The sequence below is a fragment of the Castor canadensis genome, chromosome 9 (genome assembly GCF_047511655.1).
Source record: "Castor canadensis chromosome 9, mCasCan1.hap1v2, whole genome shotgun sequence".
Lineage (NCBI taxonomy): Eukaryota > Metazoa > Chordata > Mammalia > Rodentia > Castoridae > Castor > Castor canadensis.
Window position 1 is genome coordinate 64701677 of NC_133394.1, and position 20543 is coordinate 64722219.

Sequence of the window (20543 nt, forward strand, 5' to 3'; positions counted from 1 at the left end):
GAAAAAAAAAAAAAGGAAAAGACATTATTTATTAAGAAAAACTACAAATCCAATAAGATGGGAAGGAACCAGGGAACTCTTATTCATATAACTTCTACAAGATAAATTACAGTAAGTGGCAGCAGCACAAAACCCCCACAATGAGAAAAAAATGATAAATTACAAAATGTATGTATTTATAGACATGAGAAGGCTGCTAAAGCGAGAAAAGGAGGGGAGTTAGAACTCCAGAGAATAGAAGCTTTTTCAGAGAATAGAAAAAAATGACCTGCTGCTTTCTTCTCAGGGTCATTTGCTGATTTGGAGGCATACGCCTTTACAGGTACTGACAAAAAATTAGGTCTGAACTGCCCTGAGGGACCCTTACCAAAGGAGCAAAACCAGCAAGGCTTTCAGAAGTCAGTCAGGTCTCTTAAAGGGCAAAGTGCAAATCAGAAGTGTCCTGAACTAAAGATTAATTTTCCCCAAGGTATGACTTCTGAATTCAAGACTATGTTTAAAAGGCTGGGAAACTAGGCCAAGGGTGCCTAAAAGCCTACATGAGATCGCTTACTTTCTGCTTAAGGGAAAGTGCTTGCTTTAAGCACAGAACTCAAGAGATTTGGAAAAATGTGAAGTCATAAGGAGCAGGAAGGTAAGCATAAATATTACTTGGGGAAGAAATTAATCACCAAGTCTTACAGTGTGAAGGAGATAGCTACAGGTTCTGATCAAACTCTTGGGAGGACAACACTGAAGATCAGACAGAAACCAGAGGTTTTTCTAAGACCACAAGGAATTCCCAGTCCAGCCTGTGTCCTGATTGGATAACCTCAATTTGGGGAAGGGAGCACAAGGAAAGCTTTTATATAAGAAGATATCCTCTGGAACACAGCAATCACCTCTACTCACAACTAAAAAGTAAGGAAAAAAGCAGATTATTGGCAGATAATCTGTAAGAAAAAGAGACCAGATATTGACAGATAAGTAATTTAGGTATTTCAATAACATAGACTAAAACAGTGTTCAAGAGAACAGTCAATGGATCCAAAATGAGTAAAAGATAGAGAACTACAACAACAAATGGAATCTAGTCAACAATTAAGAATTCCATCCTAGAATTAAAAAAAACATAATATATGACAGTAAGAGCTCTGGATACATTCAACACCATCCTAATTACAACAGAAGATAAACAGAAATTCAAAACAAAAAGTCAATAGAAAATATCCAAACTGAAGCAGAGAGAAAAGGATAGACAAAACAGAACTGAGTGAAAAAGACATGTGGGACTCAATTAAAAGGTATAACATACTAATATACATGTTGTTGTAGTCCCCAGAGAAAGAGAAAAAATGAGCTAGAAAAAGTAACTAAAGAAGCACAGGTTGCATGTATAGAAACACCACAGTGAAGCCCCCTTATATAATTAACATAGCTCAACTTAAAAAACAAAAAAACAGATATCTTACAGAATTTATGAAAGGCATCAACTCACACATTTAAGAAACCTAATAAATCTAAAACAAAAAATACCAAGAAACACCATTTTGGCAGTTAGTCTAACTGAAAACAAAACAAAACAAAAAAACCAGAACATCTTAAACCTTCAAAGAAATAGAGGAAAAGACTTTTTTCAAAGTAGCAAAAGTAAGACTTCAGGAAGCTTTTAAGATAAGACATCTTTGAAATATCTTTAAAAGGCTGAAGGAAACACACACACACTCACACTCTTCTAAACCACTTAACTCTGCTCTTGGTACCACAGGTCTGTGGTTCTAAGAACACACTGAAGAAACACTGCACACACTCAAGATGCAACAGTTCGGTGCTGTTCTGCAGGTGGCTGACACATTTTTCCCATAACACCACCCACATAATGTCTTTCAACAAATCTTAATTTTTCTTTATCACTTCAATTAAGCAATTAATTTTTACCTTGCTTTTGGGGTCCCATTTGCTTTTTGGGAGGCAGAGTTTTAGTCACTGATGAATAGGGAAGCACTCAGCAAATCATACAACGATATAAACACCACTGAAGATAGGAGCTGGGCAATGAATGTGCAGGAATTTAAATTTTTTGTTTTTGAAATTGCTTTTGATTTTTTAAATTTATTTTTGACTATGCTTGGTCAAAACCACATGTAATAAAATCTGTGAATAAGGCAGGCTTACTGTACCAAAAAAGTATCCTTCAAAAATGGAAGTGATTAGAGAGTAACAATTAATGAGCAAAATTACCAAGGCTGCCTGTCATGAGTTAGTATACAAAAATCATCTGAATCACTAGCATTAAAAAACTTAGAAAATAGTGTCAAACAAATTCCTTGGGATAAATCAAAGGTGTGCTACCTGTATACAGAAAACTGTAAAACATTGTTGAGGAAAAGTGAAAACAAGCAAATCTAAATGAATAGAGGGATATAGTATCTTCATGGATTACAGGATTCAATATTATCATCTACAGATTGAATGCTATCCTAACTTAAAAATCCCAAGAATGTCGTGCATTCCATTTCTTACATTTCTTATCATGTAGACTATGGAAAGTTACAACGTACCCTCAGAAGAGAATGAGAATTTTAAAAAGCAATTCTGTGTTAGTACTATTTTGAAAATTAAGTTTGACCTCACAGACCCCCTGAAAGGTCCAAGATACCCCTAGGTTCTCCATACCACACTTTGAGAAACACTAACCCTCCATTCCTCCTCTTGCTTAGATGACCATTTCAATACTTCTCAAACGTACAGCCCATCACTCTCAGCTACTGATTTTGTTTCCTATATAACAAAAAGTATTTAGATAAATAGCACATTATATGTACATATGTGTTAGAAGGGAATTTTCACACATCACTGGGATATCTACACTACCAATGTACCACATCTATATAGATCTCTAGTCTCCAAGGATGCACTCATTTGTCAGATCCCATATCACCTACTCAGTAACACAGTTCCAGAAATTTACCTCTTCTCTCTTGAATTACCAATATCATTTCTTCTTTACCATTGCTATTATTCAAATATCCTATATCTCTTTTCTTAAACAACTCCCAGACCCATATGTTTCTCTAGCTACTACTCAATTTCACTGCTTCCCATTACATCAAATACTTTAAAAATTCTGTCTATATTTACTATTTACTCCTCCCATTCATTCATGATCCTAATATAATCAAGCTTTATTCCTTCACTCCATCAATATCCCAAGAGCTGCATGTTGCTAAGTCGATGCTCAGTTCTCAGCTCAGCAGAAACACTGTTGATCCTCCCTCCTTGAGACACTACCTTCACCTGTTCACTTTGCTCTCTCCTTCTATCTTAACAATCTCTCAATGTTATAATGCTCAGATATTGAATTTCCTTTCTTGTCTATGTACATTTGCTTCTTGTACAAGTTCATTATGGCCTTAAATACCATCTATATTGCATAATAAACCTAAATTTATATATTAAGCAGCACCTCTTCTCTGAGTCTGAACATGTAAATCTAACTGCTTACATTTTACATTAGACATCTCAGCTTAGATGTCTAATGCTGAACGTGTTCAGTGACTACCAATTACATCCTTCCAGTTTCTCAGGCTCAAATTTTTAGTATCATACTTTACTCTCCTATTTTTCTCAAACCTCACATCCAATATTCTATTAGAGCAGTGTAAAAAATAAAACAGAATACACTTTTCACTGCTTCTACCACTTTGCATAAGCCCAAGCACTACTGTCTCTCATGATGAGTACTACACTAGTCATTGAGAGTTTCCCTGCTGACTTTCTCTGCCCTACTTCCCAACATACTAGCTAATGCGGTCCTATAAAATCATTAGTTAGATATTAGTCTCCATTTAAAAGACTCCAGTGGCTTCTAATCTACTCAAAGCAAAAATGAATGTCCTTATAATAGTCTCCAAGAAGAACCACACAGGCTCCTAACTATACTCGTCTCCTACCACTTCGCCCTTGCTATTTTATTCTAACCACACAAGCTCCTTTGTTTTCTTAGATAAAATAAAAGCAATTTCTACCCCTTTCAGTACTTTGCACTTAGTATTTCCTCATTCTGATAGGCTCTTGTCAGACTTCCTTCAGAATACCCTAAAACCTCTCTATAAAATAGCAAACTTCTCAACCTATCTTGTACTTCAGTTTTACCTTCCTTACCCTGCTTTGATTTTCTACAAAACAACTCAGTGCCAGCTGATTTGTCATATACTGTCTTTTTAAACTTTTTATTTTTATACCTACCACCTCAAAATGTAACCCTCAAAAATGTAAGTTCAATAAATGCAGAGGACATCTGCCTCTTTCATTTACTACTATACCCTAGTGTCTAGAATAGTATCTGGTATACTCCTGATGTCGAACATATTCTTGGTACATGAAGGAACCGAAGTAGATCAGAGAACTCAGAAACACAGACATACTTATGTGCTCAGGTATACGTAGATGTATATCTCACAAGTCAATAATAAAAGATGAGGTATTCAACAACTGCTGCTAACACTTGTGGTGAAAAAGCTTTAAAGACCTCTAAAAGCCAAACCATACATGAAAACAGAAAAAGATTGACATACTTAATTTAACTATATTCACTTTTTAAAATTTCACAAACTAAATGGCAAGCCATTTAGAATAATACTGCTTTGCATTCACTTTCCAAAATATAAAGAACTTTGACAAGTAAGTAAATGCTGTTGACCTAGCAGACAAATGGAAACTCCAATACATCCAACTACGAGTATAAATCCAGAAAGTTTTTGAAGGGCAGTTTGTGACAATATCAGAGAATGGGGGATGAAAATCTTATGACCCAGAATTTCACTGCTAGGTATGGGAGTTGGAATCACGTTTCTCTACCTTACTCCTGTTAACGGGCTCACAGGATACCTAACAACATTCTTAGCAGCATAACACTGCTTCATAAAGTAAAACAGTTGGATGTCTTAAATGTGCATCAATATGACAATAGAAATATTAATTATAGTGCAAAGATGGAAGATATACCATATACTAGTTAAATGAATCATTCCCCATGTAACAATATAGATGTACTCCCCAAAAAAGAAAATGTTACATAATCACTCTAGAAGCACAGTACCACTCATATAGACCAGCAGTTTTCAATGTGTTTAGAGGTCCCTAGGGGTACCCTGGACCTCAGACCATTTCAGAGTCATAAGAAAACTAAGACATAATTTGCTTTTTTCACTTTTCATTCTCTCCCAAGGATACAGCAAGAGTTTTTCAGAGGCTACAATGTAGAACCAGACATGATTACACAGCTTAAGTCTAAAATTCAAAAGCTTTGCAAAAATTGAAAAACAGTGCTATTCTTTTAAGTGTTTTATGTGTGTGTATGTTGGACAATATAGCTACACTTTCATTAAAATGTTATTTATGTTGATGCAACTGATTTACTATTAAATATATTGATACATTTTTAAAATTTATCAGCTTTAATTTTAAACACAGCAAATACTCAAAGATATAATCCACATACACAAAGGTTCTCTAGAGTCCTCAATAAATTTTAAGAGTGTGAAGGTTATTTAGAACCAAAATGTTTGAAAACTGCTACTATGGAGCCAGACATAGTGTACACCTGTCATCTCAGCTACTCAGGAGGCAGAGATTGGGAAGATCACAGTTCAAGGACAGCTCAGGCAAAAAAGTTAATCTCTCAACAAACAAGCCAGGCATAGTGGCTCACATTTGTAATCCCAGTTATGTAGGAGGTATAGATAGAAGGATCACAGTCCACTGTCAGCTGAGGGCAAAAACTAACACCCTACCTGAAAAAATAATGCAAAAGAGCTGGGTTATGGATCAAGTGGTAGCGCTCTTACCTAGCAAGTGTGAAGTCCTGAGTTCAAATACCAGTACCAATAAAGCAAAAATGAAAACAAACAACAACAAAGAAAACTACTACGGGAACAAAAACAAACAAAACTAGAGGCCATAATAAGTGATATGTTTACCTATATATCTCCCTGTGTGGTCAAATTATGTAGGTTTAAAAAGTAAATTCACAAGCTATGAGGCATGAGCAGACCAGAATTAGGAAGGGATTTCTATGGATTGTTAAAACAGAAAATCTAGATTTGAAGCAAATATGACCAAAAGTGGGGGTGGGATACTGTACTATTTACTCTCCTATATAACTGAACACTGTAGGGAGTAGGAAGAACCTATCTCTTACCCCACAAATTCATTTTCTGCTACTATTTGTTTCCCTTTGGTGCCACTTGGGAAGTCTATTATTTGCAAGTTGTTTCTCTCTTAAAGAGAAAAAAATTTAACATATATAATAACTGAGATTAAAACTCGTAAGGTTCCCCCCATTCCAAGTTAATATGAATTCTAAATGATAATATCTCAGAAATAGGAATTACACAGATGAAACTAAGGATTTACGGAAGAGGCATATGAATCTTATGCTCTTAAAATGTCTTTACAGTTGATAAAAATTAACTTCAACATGAATTAAAAGGATAGAAATTAAAAACTACTGGTTTAAGCAGATTTTTTTATCTATAATTATTAATTATACATATAAATTGCTCCACAAAAAACCCACAAAATATTTCAAAACTGAGTACAGTTAAAGTAATACAAATTACCAGTGTGACCAAAATTACAAAGTTTGAAATTAAAACAAATAGTTATCCATTAATTCGAGGAAGAGTTACTGTGTTCCTACTATATTCTTGGCCCTAAGGATACAGAGGCCACATCAGGCATGTACTCTGCTCATTCCAACAGATAAGAGGAATGTCAAAGTCAAACAATGCACAAAACAATTCCAAATCATGACAGATACTGAAAACTAAGAAATAAAGAAAGCTAAGTGAGATGATGTGATTTGGAAAATGTCTGAGGGCTAAGGGTATAGCTCAGTGGCAGTGTTTGCCTAACATGTGTGAGGCCTCTTGTTCCCTAAAGGGGGGTAAAATGACTGGGTGGGGAGATTTCTAAAGACTCAGGGAGCAAGGGAACTCTCAGAGGGAGTAATGTCATAGATGGCACCAAAATCACCCCACGGCAAGCAGCCAGACAAAAATCAGCTGACCACAAGTTGACCCACTTCAGAATATTGAGGGCAATGTAGATGAAAAGCAATGATCAAGGGTGAAAGTAGTTCAAAGGCTAGGCAAGGAGTAGACCATGAAGAGTTAAAGTCTTTGTCTAGGAAATCACTGGAAGACAGCAGGGAAGTAACGTGAACTGACACTTGAATTGCTTTGTGGAAACAGGAGCAGCAAGGATAACAACAAGACCACTTAGAAGCCTACTGCGATAGTTTAGGCAAAAGATGATGGACGGCAGCAGTAGAAACCAACACAGCAATGGATGAGTGCAGGGCACAAGTGAAACTAAAGGGATCACTGATGACTCTGAGATTTGTAATAAAAAACAATAATTACCAGTTGAAATATTATTTTCTTAGTTTTGTATAGTTAGTTATTTTCACACTAGTGGTATATAAAAATCCTAAAGTTCAATGGCTTAAAGTAACAAATGTTTATACTATCTTCTGTGTCTACAGGTTTGTTGGTCTACTGCATGCTTGCAGCAAAGAGGCAGATTAGGTCCTATCTCTCCACACCTGTCACCACCATAGTTGGGCCGGTAGGCTAGCCAGGCCATGTCCTTATCATGGTTATGTTCTCATGGTGATGCCAGATGCATAGGGGGACAAACTCAACTTTAAGCCTCTGCTTGGTTGTTATCTGCTAACTCCAATGAGCCAAAGTAAACCTCATGGCTGAGGTGCAATGACCAACAGTATCATATCAACAAAGACCAAGGTAAACAATTCAAACCATTACAGTGTCTATTACTCAAGTAGACAAAATAATAAAAGGCGCTCATCCCGAGAAGCTCTCATTCTTCAAAATACCCACAAATATAATTAAACCCTTTAATTCTGATTTTTATGAAGCAATTGAATGAACATTTCAAACTCTATTACTCCAAACTACATCTAGACACACTTGCATAATACAAAGAAAATGACATTGGAACTCTTTCTGAAATTAAGAAAACACAATAGAAAGAAATAGAAAACACAAAATAAAGAAGTTGGTTTTAAATTTAAAAGATATTCAAATGATATAATCAAAGACATTAATAGAACAATTAGAGAGTAAAGACAGGTAACAGAACACATTTCAAAGAGATTTTTAAGAACAGAAAAGTATTTATTTTACTTCGTGAGATTAAACCATTTTGCTACATAAAATTTAGAAGAACAGCAATATTGCTAAAAACAAACTAAAAAATCTGAATTATATAACAAGTTTCTTATCTGTACTGAGTATATGAAACTCTTAACATTAAAAACATTTTTAGTAACTCATAGCTCCTAGTATATTAACCCTGCTTAATACACTAAACAAATGAATGCACTTAATATGTCCTGACGAGGTTATGAAAACATGATACATAGCTTAGATGTGGCAGAACTAAATCATCAAGAGTGCTGAAAGCTAAGCAAAGAAATGTGAATTTGTTATATAGGTTAGCACAAACTCAGAGCAATGACCTAAAGAAACCACTGCCAACTACAGACAAAACAAATTCAGGAGACCAACTAAGAGTAGGTGAAAAAAAAGTCTAGATTAGGATAAAAGAATTCAAGACATGTTCCAAAAGAAAGATTAAAGACAGTCAAAGAAAATTATAGAATCCAATGTAGGGAAGTGTTTCTCAAACTTGAATGTGTACAGAATTGACCTAGGGGTCTTATTGAAAGGCAGATTCTGATTCAGTAGACTGTGATGGTTGGTACCTTTCCAACAATCTCCCAGGGATGCCAACATTACTATCTTAAGCTCAATTTTTTATCAGAAAAGGCCTAGGAAATAGGAATTACTGTGGACCAACTGTAGTTAGAGTCAGTTTTCCCAGAATGCCAGATAAATATCCAGCTTCATATAATGCTTTATTATCCCATATCCTTCCTTCTTAGTGCTTATCAAAGATTTTTTTTTATATTTATTTTTTGTGACTATTTGTTAATGTACTTCTCCCTACTAACTGAGCATCCTCTTGGCTCACTACTTTAGCCCTGACACTTAGCATACTTCTGTATATGGCCTGAGATGAGTATTTAATGAATGCCATAAATTCTGGAGAAAAGCTAGTTTGAACATACAAAGGTTAGTGAGAGACAGGGAAGTGAAAGATACCAGTTAATTAGAATGGAATGCTGTCCTATTATATATGTGTGTTGGTGACCACAGAAGTAAAATAAGACAATTGTAGGAGTATTATAAAGGGAGAACATCTGAGGGAGCACTGTGAGGCAAACACCCTGAGAGAACCTAGAGAAGGAACCACCAAGGAATGGAGTCAGCAGGGAACTCTGAAAGGAAGAAAGTACAAATAATGAAAAAAGGCTAAAATACAACATCTAAGTAAAGGTAAGCGGAGCAGGAAGTTCAGAGGCAATTATGCATAGACATCTTCCTGTAAGTATTTAGAGTTAGAAGTCAGATTTCATTAAGGTAAGAAGGATTAGGTGTTAGGGTAGAGGACGTAACTACACTTATGAACTCAAATTCAAGACAATCCAAGGGCAGAAGACTAAGAGATACACTGTTTTTGAAAATGCTTACAAGAGCCAGGCCAGCACATGGCTAGCCTGATTCACAAAATGGGCTTTGTGAATCAAATCAGAGCACACAGGCCCCATAACAGCAGCTAATGTGGCTCCATTACATCACTGCTTCAGAAGAATGAGAATCTAGTATTACCAAAATTTCCAGGTTTTTTTTTTTTCCCAAGAATAAACAGAAAGTCTAAATATATAAGTGAAACTCCTGAACTGAGTAAAAAACATACTCAACTTGTAGGGCACCACTTTATTTTCTCCGGTCTTAAAAAAAAAATCTGAGTTATGCAAGGTGAATAAAAAAACCTGCAGAACAGAACTAAGAACACGGCTGACTTTAAGCAGATAAATATATAGACAAGAACAATATACTAATGACATTATAGCATAAGCAATGAGAAGTGGATGAATGGTACAGTCCATGATAGAGTACCTGGAACCAAAGTATGCAGCACTCAGATAGGAAGTACATTAAGAGAGAGCCAACCCTGGATCAAAAGAAAAGACTGAAGGAAGAGAAAGTATTATGGTTTGAATGAATGAAAGTCCACTTTAAAGAATAAATGATTTAGCTAAAAGTTGAAAACAAGAAAACTTAGTGAAAAATGATTTCAAACTAAAAGACAAATATATAAAATCGTTCGTGAAAGTATATTGATTCATTTATTTAAAATATGTACAATAAAGACACTTTTACAGGGATCTTTTTAACAATATTAAAGAAAGGATAATGACAGTTGTCTTAAATAACACATTAGTTATACAAGACAGGTTATAGAAATAGAATACTTTGCCATGAAAATATGCCACAAGAAAGGGCAAGAAGGAAGCACCCCCTTGTGTTCTTTTCTCTTTCATGGAAAGTGCCAAAAACACTTGGAAATGGCTGAGACACCTCAAACTTGGGGCCAATGCCACATTCATACCTGCTAAAGAGCTGGCAGCAGGTTAATAAATTAATAATCACTATATTAGTCTAGTGTTCATTTAAAACTGATGTAAATAGCAAGATGTTTCAATTCTCTTTCTTATTCAAGAGTTTTTCCCCTTTTTTTCAATTAGGTTCAGACATATTCCAGATAATTATTTAGCAATTATTATATGCAAAGTGCTACTTTGCACTACGGTAAATATAAAAAAATCCATCAGGCATCAATAATGTCATGAAGAATCATCTGCTTAATAGAGCAGGTAACAAAAGATGTTTGCATAAATAACTACACCATGAAGTAAAAACCTGAAGAGCCAGAAATGCTTCAGGAGAAGATATGAAGATTAGAAAGAATATTCAAGCTGTGAACCACAATGTCAGAGTTTGGAATGTTAGTTTGCGATCTTTTTCAAACAAGCCATGCTGACTTTCACCATCTGCACAAATTTTCTGCTAAACTCTCAAAACCTAAAGTCACTCATCTTTCATTATTCATTACAATTTTATTCCATTTACACTTAATTCATAGTATACCTGAAGATGTTCAGTTTTTCCTATGAACATTATACTGAACAAACTACTGTTATTCTGTGTGGGAAACTTGACACAGAAAACTCAAGTCTGGTCCTGCAGATTGTTAAAGAAGAATAAAGTCGGGGAATGACATAACCACAACAAAGATTTGTGATTCCCAGCACTATATCCACCCAAGTCTCCAAAGCCCCCGAAAGCAAGGTTCAGAAAGGAGTCTCCATTAAAGTGAAATAAACCACCTTTAGCTCTGTTTCTAAACCAGGAAGCCTAATGACACTAGTTTGTCACCCATTTCCTAACTTACACACTTGATCCTAGAGCTAATAGGAAACTCTACTTCAACACTGACAATAGGAAAGGTATATTCAAAACAAAATACACAAAGTTTTATTCTAAAAGCCTGAAGGGGGAGCAGAAATGAAAGAAATCACCCTTTAGGGCTCCAAAAAACCAAAAAGCTGTAAGCATACACAATTAGTTAAAATGAAAATTCAAAAACAGGAAACCAGTGTCTTTACTCATTAGTCCCTTTAGCAGATCAGACAGCTGGATTAACATTAAGCTGCTCATACATTATGTGATCATATAATGAGTATTCAGCTCAACTGTTATTTCTCCTCACAGCAGCAAGACAAATATTGTTAGAATTTAAGTTCTATGAAGGCAGGAGATTCTAGTCATTGCTTTATCTCCAACTGAACTCTACCCAATGCATAAAACATTCTCTTTCTTAGTATGTATCAGTAGAACTGTGCTTAAAACACAAAATACGTGCTGTAAGAATTAAGAAACAACATATCATGGCATACCATGTCTGAAGGGAAAGAAGGAGGCAATTTGTAACTAGATTAATCCCAATTTCCTTTCACTCTTCTTCATTGTGAAGAAAAAGTAATTTCAACAAGCTGGTAATGTGTTTATGCTACCACTTAGACATATCATATGATGTAGGAAGTTAGCTTGTGATACCACATGTTCTATCTAGTATCAGTAAGAGTAAAATATAAGAAAACGATTGGCAAGTAAATGGAAACAACAGAAGTAGACAAAAAGCTCCATTTTCGGATCATTTGTCAAGTTCCCGAGCTTTGGGGATCTGTAAAAACCTAAGATTTTTTTTCTTTATTAACTTTTGATACTACGACATTGTTTCACGAATGAATACATGAAATCATCATCAAAATTTAGATGTTAAGAAAATAACTGGTTTTGGATTTTGTTTTTGTCAAAAGGTGAAAAAAATTACTTTCCTTCTTTACATTTATATTTGATCTAACCATGTACAAACTAGCTACTTCCATCTCTCTCAAACACCCCAATTCCTTGGAGACAATGGGCCTCTGCCCCACCTGTTGAATTGTATCTATCCATCCCTAAATTAAATATATCCCTATTAAAATTTTCTAAAGGACTTGTTTAAGGAGCAAGGTGTCTTAGTCCATTTTCTGCAGCCAGGACAAAATACCATAGAGTAAGCAATTTATAAATAATAAAAGTTTATTCAGCTCACAGTTCTTGAGGCTGGAAGTCCAAGATGGAGGGGCCTCATCTTATGAGGGACTTTTTGCTATGTATGGTGCAAGGTCAAGGCAGCATGGATATGAAAATTAGAGATTGGGACCACAAAGCAATTAGCACCTTCTGCCAATCAGAAAAGGAATGGGTGATGGGGGGTGAATAAAATCATGGTACACATACACACACACTCACATATACACACATACATATACATAAGTATAGGTGTATATATATCATATATAATGTGATATGGAAATATCACAATAAAGCCTCTTCCTAAATTAATATACACTAATATAAAGAAAAAGAAAAGCAGTGCTGGTGTGGGTTTTTACATGCAGCTCTAACTACTGCTTCTTTCTTTCGCCAAGAAAAAAAAATATCAACAGGAATATTTTTCCAGGAAAATCTGTGATACTTTAGAGAAAAGCTATGCTTAGAATAGAATATATCAAAAACATAACAGTTATCAGATAGGATTTTAAACATTTAAATATTTAGCTATTAGAAATTTATATATGAATTCCAATAAATTATAACATTACATAATTTACTTAGCTTAGGTTCATCTTAAAACTCTTTGAAAGTGATTGCTTTCAATGACATGAGAATAGCTTATATAATAAAAAAGTTAAAATTGTACTCTTTGAGAAGGAAATTTATCTTCAGCACAAAGAGGACAAGGGCTGTTAAAAGACATTGCGCCCCTGTGATTCTTGATGTTGAGCACTCTCCATCAAACCTGAAGTCTCACATTTATGCCACAGGTATTAACTCATTTCCTCACTCATTTAGAATTGATATAACAATTTAACCCCGAATTTAATGGCTCAAAACAAAAGATAAAAAGAGTTGTACAGAGCTGGAGGAACGGTTCACGTGGTTAAGAATGCCTGCCTAACAAGAGGGGGGCCTTGAGTTTAAACTCCAGTGTTACCCCTCCTCCAAATAAACAAAGAGAGTTGTCCAGAATTGTCTTACACTGCATTTACACATTAAAAAGCCTACAAGATTATCACACTTGTCAAAAACAAGTCCATTTGGCTGACTTTAACAGTCTCCCCCATTTGAATTCTATACCCTCATCCCTAAGTCATTCTACAACACCACTGCCACTTTCAAGGTTAATGTGAAAACTGCATTTAAACCACACTGTGACACACCCCTTGCTCTACAACTTCACCATACACAGACTTCTAAATTACTCTTCTACATTTTAAATCTGAAACCACTTTGAAAAGCAACTTGCTCACTTGCACCAATTCATTTACCATGGAATAATAATGCTTAACTGGAGTTAGGGGGAAAAATGTTTATACACCACTCACTAAAAGTACTAAAGTGGTCCTAAATTTTCAGTATTTCATAAATATCTCATCATCACTTAGCTTTTCAATTAGTTAATAGAATAACAAATTCCAAAGTCAAGGCAGCAAATTTTCTTCAGATCCTCAAAGGCTAAAAACTCACTTTTGTTATTTAAAGAAACAGTAAAACCTCCCTTGTCCCCAGGCAACCAACTGTTCTTCTCTATCCTAAGGACAAACTCCTTACCAATTACAGGTACTGTTAAGAAAACAGCATTCTGGTATTAAACAAATAAAATTAAGACTAACTTTAAGTACATATACTATAACTGTACAACAACTGAGTTTATGTTTTGCTTCCCTCAATATTAAAACTGAACAGGTGTATTCACCAGTGATCAAGCCCAACTATACAGCACTAGTAAAAGCACCTCAATTGTTGCATAGAACTCCAAGCATCATGACATTCTACTGTTACCTTTTAAAAGCTTCAGCTGGGTTCCTCTCACACTCCCCAGGCTGTAAGAGGCTTTGGACGGCTGGCTCTCTCAGCTTGTCCTCATATCCTTGGAGTAGTCCACTGCGGCAGATCTGGGCAACTAAACTTCTAACAAACCCTCCAACACACAAGGTATCAGAGTCCTGGGCTTTGCAGAAATGAAAGGCTAAAGCCTGGCGATGTAAACCTCTCTGCAAGCTTGCAGGTGAACTTGGCCATAAGAGCTCAGTGCAGAGGGCTGTCTTGCCACTGCCAGGCCCTCCTACCAAAAGCACACCCCAGGCAGCTCCCTTTCCAGACACAGCACTAGCATTACTCCCAGAGTTCATCACAACCGATGGTGTGTTGACAGCACTGTTGCAGCAGTTAGTTTTCTCCTGGAGGCAATGCTGAAGCTTGTGGAAAACCCACTCCCTACAGTAAAACTGCTTTCCTTGCAGTAAACTGGTTTGGGCCATTTTGCAGACTTTCTCTTCCCAAGGATTAGTCATAATAGCTTTTTTATCTCCAACAACTGCTTGAATCTGGATACATCAACACAGGTCTTTATATCCATTAGGTCATAACTTGCATAATAAGTTGACTTTGAGAGTAATCAGTTACAGGAAAATTCAACAACCACACAGTCTATTTGGCAACAGAATGTGCATGGCTTTATTTGGTTCCATAATCTTGATTAGCAGAGAATATATTAGTTTAGTAGTTAAAGTGATGGACATAAGCCTAGTTCACAAGGCTAAGCAACACTTTTCCTGTATCTTTTTGGCTCATATAATTCCATGTTATATCTGGAGTTCATGTGATCGTGGATGTTTCAAGTATGTAGATGAGACTATACATCTGGAAAACTAAAGAGAAAGCCCAATCTTTCACTTTGTACAAAACACTTCTCCAGACTCTAAGTGTTAATTCTGTATCTGAAAACTACATAAGGAAAAGCTGTCCATTATTTTAAATGTCATCACAGAGATTACATTTATACAGCACAGAGGTACTCTGTTTTTTTCTGTGATGGCTGATCAAAGTATTAGTTTGTGCCAGTTTCAGGAACCTGGGCAACTGCCAGGCAACTGTTTCAGATTAGTCTCTTATATGGCAGAAATGACCAAGCACTGTTGACACCTTAATTCAAAGCATTCACAAAATGCATTTTTTCAAGACGGCAAATTCTTAATAAACCTGTTCACAGGTTCCTTGGTGTTAGATGTCCAGATAATCAACAACTTCCAGAAGTAACTAAAATAAAACAAACAAAAAATATCTTAGTGCAAAATATCATCTCTTAAAAGCTCATTTAATAATGGACACAATTTACCAGTTCATCTCAAATCTTCACTTTCAAAAAGTTAGACAATTATCCCTCAAATAAATTTATTTTCCTTTTCGTATTTTTTTTCTTCTATGGGCATGCTTTCCCAGCCAGATTTTAATGAAATTAACCCAAATTTTTAAAACCTCGCGGTAAAAATTGGGAGAAAGATACTTTATGCACATACAGTAGCATCCTTAATTCTCGCCAAAAGGCTCTGACTAGCTTGGAAGAACAGCGCCACTAACGAAGGTCCATGGACTAACACAGTAGTCAGTGAAGGTTGCTTACTTGACCAGCCACACTTCTTTGTTGATAGTTTGCGAAATCGGGGCTGGATGGAAAAAGGGAAGGAAAGGGGCTGAGCGCTCCCAGAGGAGTGAGAAAGCCAAGTGCGCTGCGGACCCGGGCCCCGCGCGCCCAGGACGGGCTCGGCGGGGTCAGGGGTGAGGAAGGGTGCCGGAGCACCCCGGTGGTGGGCAGGGCAGGGGCAGTGGCTTCCAGCTGGGTGTCGCCCGCGTTCGGCCTCGTTTCAGCTGACAGACAAAAGGCACTCCGGGGCTACCGGCGGCGAGGCAGCGCAGCCCGCAGCCCAGGTCTGCCCGCGGCCGCGGCCCCGCCCGAGGCCGGGTGTGTCCTGAGGAGGGGGAGGGGGCGGCCGAGGTCCGCGCCAACCCCTGGCCCGGTGTCCCCCGCCCGGCCCACGGCGCGGAGAGTCGAGTCTGGGCCTGGGGCCAGCCGGCTGGGTGGGTGGGTGTGAGGACCGGCTTGCAGCCTTGAGCTTCCGACCTACGAGGGCCTGCTCCCGCCCGTCGCCGCCCCCCGGTTACCTCGGCCCCCGCCGCGCCTCCGGGCACTGGCTTCGCTGAGAAGCCGCCGCCAGCAGCGCTCCCGTCGGACTCCCACTGCAGCCGCCGCCTCCGCCCGGCCCGGGACGCGCTCCCAGCGCCAGGCCCGCCTCCTGGCTCCCGGCGACTGCTAGCTCCAGCTGCCTCAGCAGCCGGGTCGAGCGCCTCCCAGCCCCCACCGGGCCACCACCGCTGCCGCCACCGCCGCCAAAGCACTGACTGTCTCCCGCAGGCGGCCCGCACCCCGCCCTCCCTCCCCACGGCCCGGAGCCCCGCCCCCAGCTCCGCCCCCACAGACTCCGCCCCCGCCCGCCCTTTCTTCGCCTGCGGCTCCGCCCACCCTCAGTCTCCGCCCCGTCTTTCTTCGCTTGCGCCTCCGCCCCCCGCCCTGTCTTTCCCTGTGGGCACGCCCTCCGCTCCGCCCACCAACAGCCCCGCCCCCTGCTCTGCCCCGCAGGCTCCGCCCCCGCGCGGCTTTTCTTGGCTCGGGCCCAGCTCCCGCTCCTCCCTTATCGCTGCGGGTGCTCGGCTAGTGGCGGCTGCTGGGGATCCGAGGCTGCCGGGCCCGGGAGACCGCGGGGTCGGGGTCCCGCGCTGGGACTCCGCCTTTCTTAGGGGAGGTGGAGGGCGGGCGGGGACTGCGTTCTCACATCCCTGCTCCAGAGAGTCACGCCCCCGCCCCGCGGTTCCCACTCGGCCCCCGCCTTCCTTTGTCTTCTGGGGGAGAGTCGTGGCCGCCGGGCTGCGTCCCTCCCGTCAGGGCCGCTCGCACAGGAGACCTTGTCTCTCCAACCCCGGCCCCCAAGGCCACTCAAGCCCCGGCGTGCTCCACGGAGGTCCTGGCCCCCCCTTCCATCCACCGAATTCCGGGGAAAGGAAGGGAAGAACCCGGGAAGAATGTTGAAAACACACCGGGCGGCGGGGCGTGAGCCCTCGTGGCGGGTCGCGGTCGGGTGCGGTCCCGTCAGGGTTCGGGTGGCCGCGCCCGGCCGGGCTGGAGCACAGTGAGCCGGCTCTCCGCTGATGGGGCTCCATTAATTTATGTTTATTTCCCAAAATGTTAAGCCAGTCTCCTGTCTACTTTTAGGAATTTCAAAGTACAGCTGTCATACTTAACTAGGAAAACAGTTAACCAAGTAAGTCTGCTTTGTGCGAGCTCTGCATGTTGTTCATAGCAGTTGAGGCTTACTAAATATTAGGATCATGTACCTAAATTTTGGTGTTCTTTGTCTTGCATTTTGATACAAGCAAAATCTGCCAAAGAGTATATACACATTTTCCAGAATCAGAAAGATGAAAGTTGAGTTTTATAAAGCTACGCTTTTGATTGATTTTTGTTGATCACTTAGCTTGTTGGTCATGCAGCAGTGAATAAGTGGACTCCAGTTCACAGTTGTAAAATTGTATGTTTAGAAAATTTTTAAATGAGATTATGTACATCACATTCTCATTTCTACTAAACCACTTGCTAATATGTTAATTAAAATATCAGCCAACCTACCAGAGAAGGTGCGGAAACTCTTGGTTAGTAGGCCTTTTGAAGGTTCCCTAACCACTAGCATAGAATCCTGTTAAATAACAGCTATAACTAAGCAGTAGTTTAATCTTCAGGCCCATTTAGAATTTTAATTTTCAGTTTAAAGTTTATTTCACCTTTTGTTTTTATAGTTTTCGTGTTTCCCCTAATAGAAAAACCTCAACAATAACACACATATATATATAATTTTATAAAATTTAATCAATTACCTAAATGCTAAAAATAACACAGGCAAAGTACTTACTCTTGTACATAATTCACATTATATAATCAGTTTCTAAGCCATATTTTCTAAAATACTAAGTACTGGCATTTTTCTGAAGAATGAATTTTTTTCAATATGGTTTTCTTCTATTTTCATAAATTTTCCTGAAATCTTCACAGTTGCATAAATTTGAAATCACAAACACCTCAGAATACTTCTCTGTAGACTATATCAAATTGAAAATTTTCCCTTAGTGATAAGGTACCTACTAAGCCCAAAGCAAACTCTGCTAAGTTAAATATATCCTCAATTCTGATTTCTTCATATTGAAAAGCACAATTTTTTCCTAGGTATTGCTTTTTTTTTTTTTAACTTCACTCCAGGTTGTATCCTTCAACAAACATATTTAAAAGACAAAGCTCACCATCTACTTTTAAATTTTGTGCTATTTAAATGGTTTCAAGCAAGACCCTGAGTTCAAGTGCTCTAAGAGTTATTGAAAGAACTGCGCTTACTGTAGGAAAACATTCAGCCTGCTCACTGTATCACTAACACGCAACAAGGTCTCTTTCACATATTTTAGATAGACCTTACATTTGCTTTTCCACATTTGCCAATAAATCTCAGAAGCTCATACATGTATAAGGTGACAGCAGCAGGCCACTGCCCCCTGGACAGTAAGTCCCTATGTTACATCTATAGCCCTGAAACCAGAAGGTAGTGAGCATGTGTTGTATGGAAATGGACTAGCCACTTAAATCAAGCTGTGCTCTATTTTGTTGTTGTTGTTTTTTCAGCTAGCACCCTGCATGCTGTCCTTGAAAGGGACTAGACTCTTTGAATCTGCAAAGGGCCAGGAAAAAAGATACTCATGGCAGGCCAGCCTTTCAGATTTCCCCACAAACGTAAAAAAACTGTTCAAGTCATCTGACGACTATTCCACTGGCAGAAGCTGGAAATAAGGAAATGAAGGTCTTCCAAACCCACCCAAATGGTTTCAATGCTACTATTAATAAAAATATTGTTAACACAAACACAAGGTTAGGTCACATTGATTGGACTTGATGGAGAAGTAGACCACAGAAAGGAATTGATTGACATGATAAGTATGGTAGGAACACCCTGTTGTGGTTGCTCTCTTAAATAGCCTCTTAAAAGAATGCTTATTTAAGCTTTGCATGTTAAAAGTACTCATTGCCAGCTGTACTCAATCCTGTTCTTGAAAATATGCCTTAAATTAGTGTTTGCTTACAAAATGTGTAAGGTATGGACCTTTCCTACAAAGAATTAAACAGACTCCCAAATAAGATTTAGTTTGCAGAATTATCAGTCAAGGCAGATGAAGACTTGCTAGCTATGGTAATTAAGTAGCTGGCTACGTGTTTTACCTTCATTTGACAAGTGTCTAAATACAGCAGAAATTTTCAGAAGACCCTAAAGTTACACCTACAATACTTGACATAAATTTGAAATTCATGTGTTTGTCTACAGTAAGGGGTTTTAGAAAGCAAATCAGGAACCTCAAACATATGTCTGTCCATTGGATTCCCATAACTGCTTTTTCCTACCTTCTCTTCTACAAGCTTATATGTGGTTTAAATGACCTCCTAATGTCAACCTCAAAGTTATCCTGACCCTTTCATCACCTCTTTCATCCTGATAAATGTCACTAGTAAGTATTCTCTGAACCACACTTTCAAGATCTGAGAATAGCCGAAATTGACTCAGTAAATAACTACATTCCTGACTCCTATGCCATATGGTCATGTAGAATAATAGCAATAATTACATATAATTATGCTAATTTGAAACTAATGCTAAATATCATCTGTCAAGGTGAACTTTTATAACTTATTATTTCCAGTATACATTCTCCAATGAGGGTTCGATGAAACATTAGATAAATTAATTACTTGATTTCATGTATATAATTTGTTAACTTGACAAGTTCCCAAGTAAATGAAAAATACAGTTTTATTTCTTGTCCTCAGGCTCCTGCTCTTCTAAAACCAAAACTTAGATTTTATTTTTCCAAGTCTCTGTAGCTGCTAAGCCAGCTATAGCACTGATAACCTCTGGAGGGTGTTTTTCTTTTTTCCATTGGGAAGAGAGATGTGATGGAATCTGTGGGAGTTGTACACAAGACCTTGTCCTAAGGTCACAGAGGCTCCTGTGATGTGAGCCCCACTTCCCATGCCTGGAAACACAGTTACACTGCACTGTGGGGATGAAGCAGGCAGTGCCAGGAGGCTCTGAA

At 38.5% G+C, this 20543-nt stretch overlaps 1 protein-coding gene across 2 annotated transcripts in view; it reads right to left on the reverse strand.

Annotated features, from left to right (window-relative positions):
• Ankrd50 (ankyrin repeat domain containing 50) overlaps positions 1-16760 on the reverse strand; it is a 38760-nt gene extending 22000 nt beyond the window's left edge. Inside the window, exons 1-2 of one of the 2 annotated variants that reach the window (XM_074041708.1) lie at positions 16527-16760; positions 15567-15623 (exon numbers count right to left, since the gene is read on the reverse strand). Coding sequence is in view for 1 of the 2 variants with exons in the window: in XM_020169587.2 (XP_020025176.1) it covers positions 14367-14878 (512 nt within the window). In the remaining variant the exon portion in view is untranslated. Of the gene's footprint in view, positions 1-14366; positions 15624-16526 lie in introns of both variants that reach the window. The other variant, XM_020169587.2, reaches the window with a different exon arrangement.
• Between the last annotated feature and the right edge of the window lie 3783 nt (positions 16761-20543).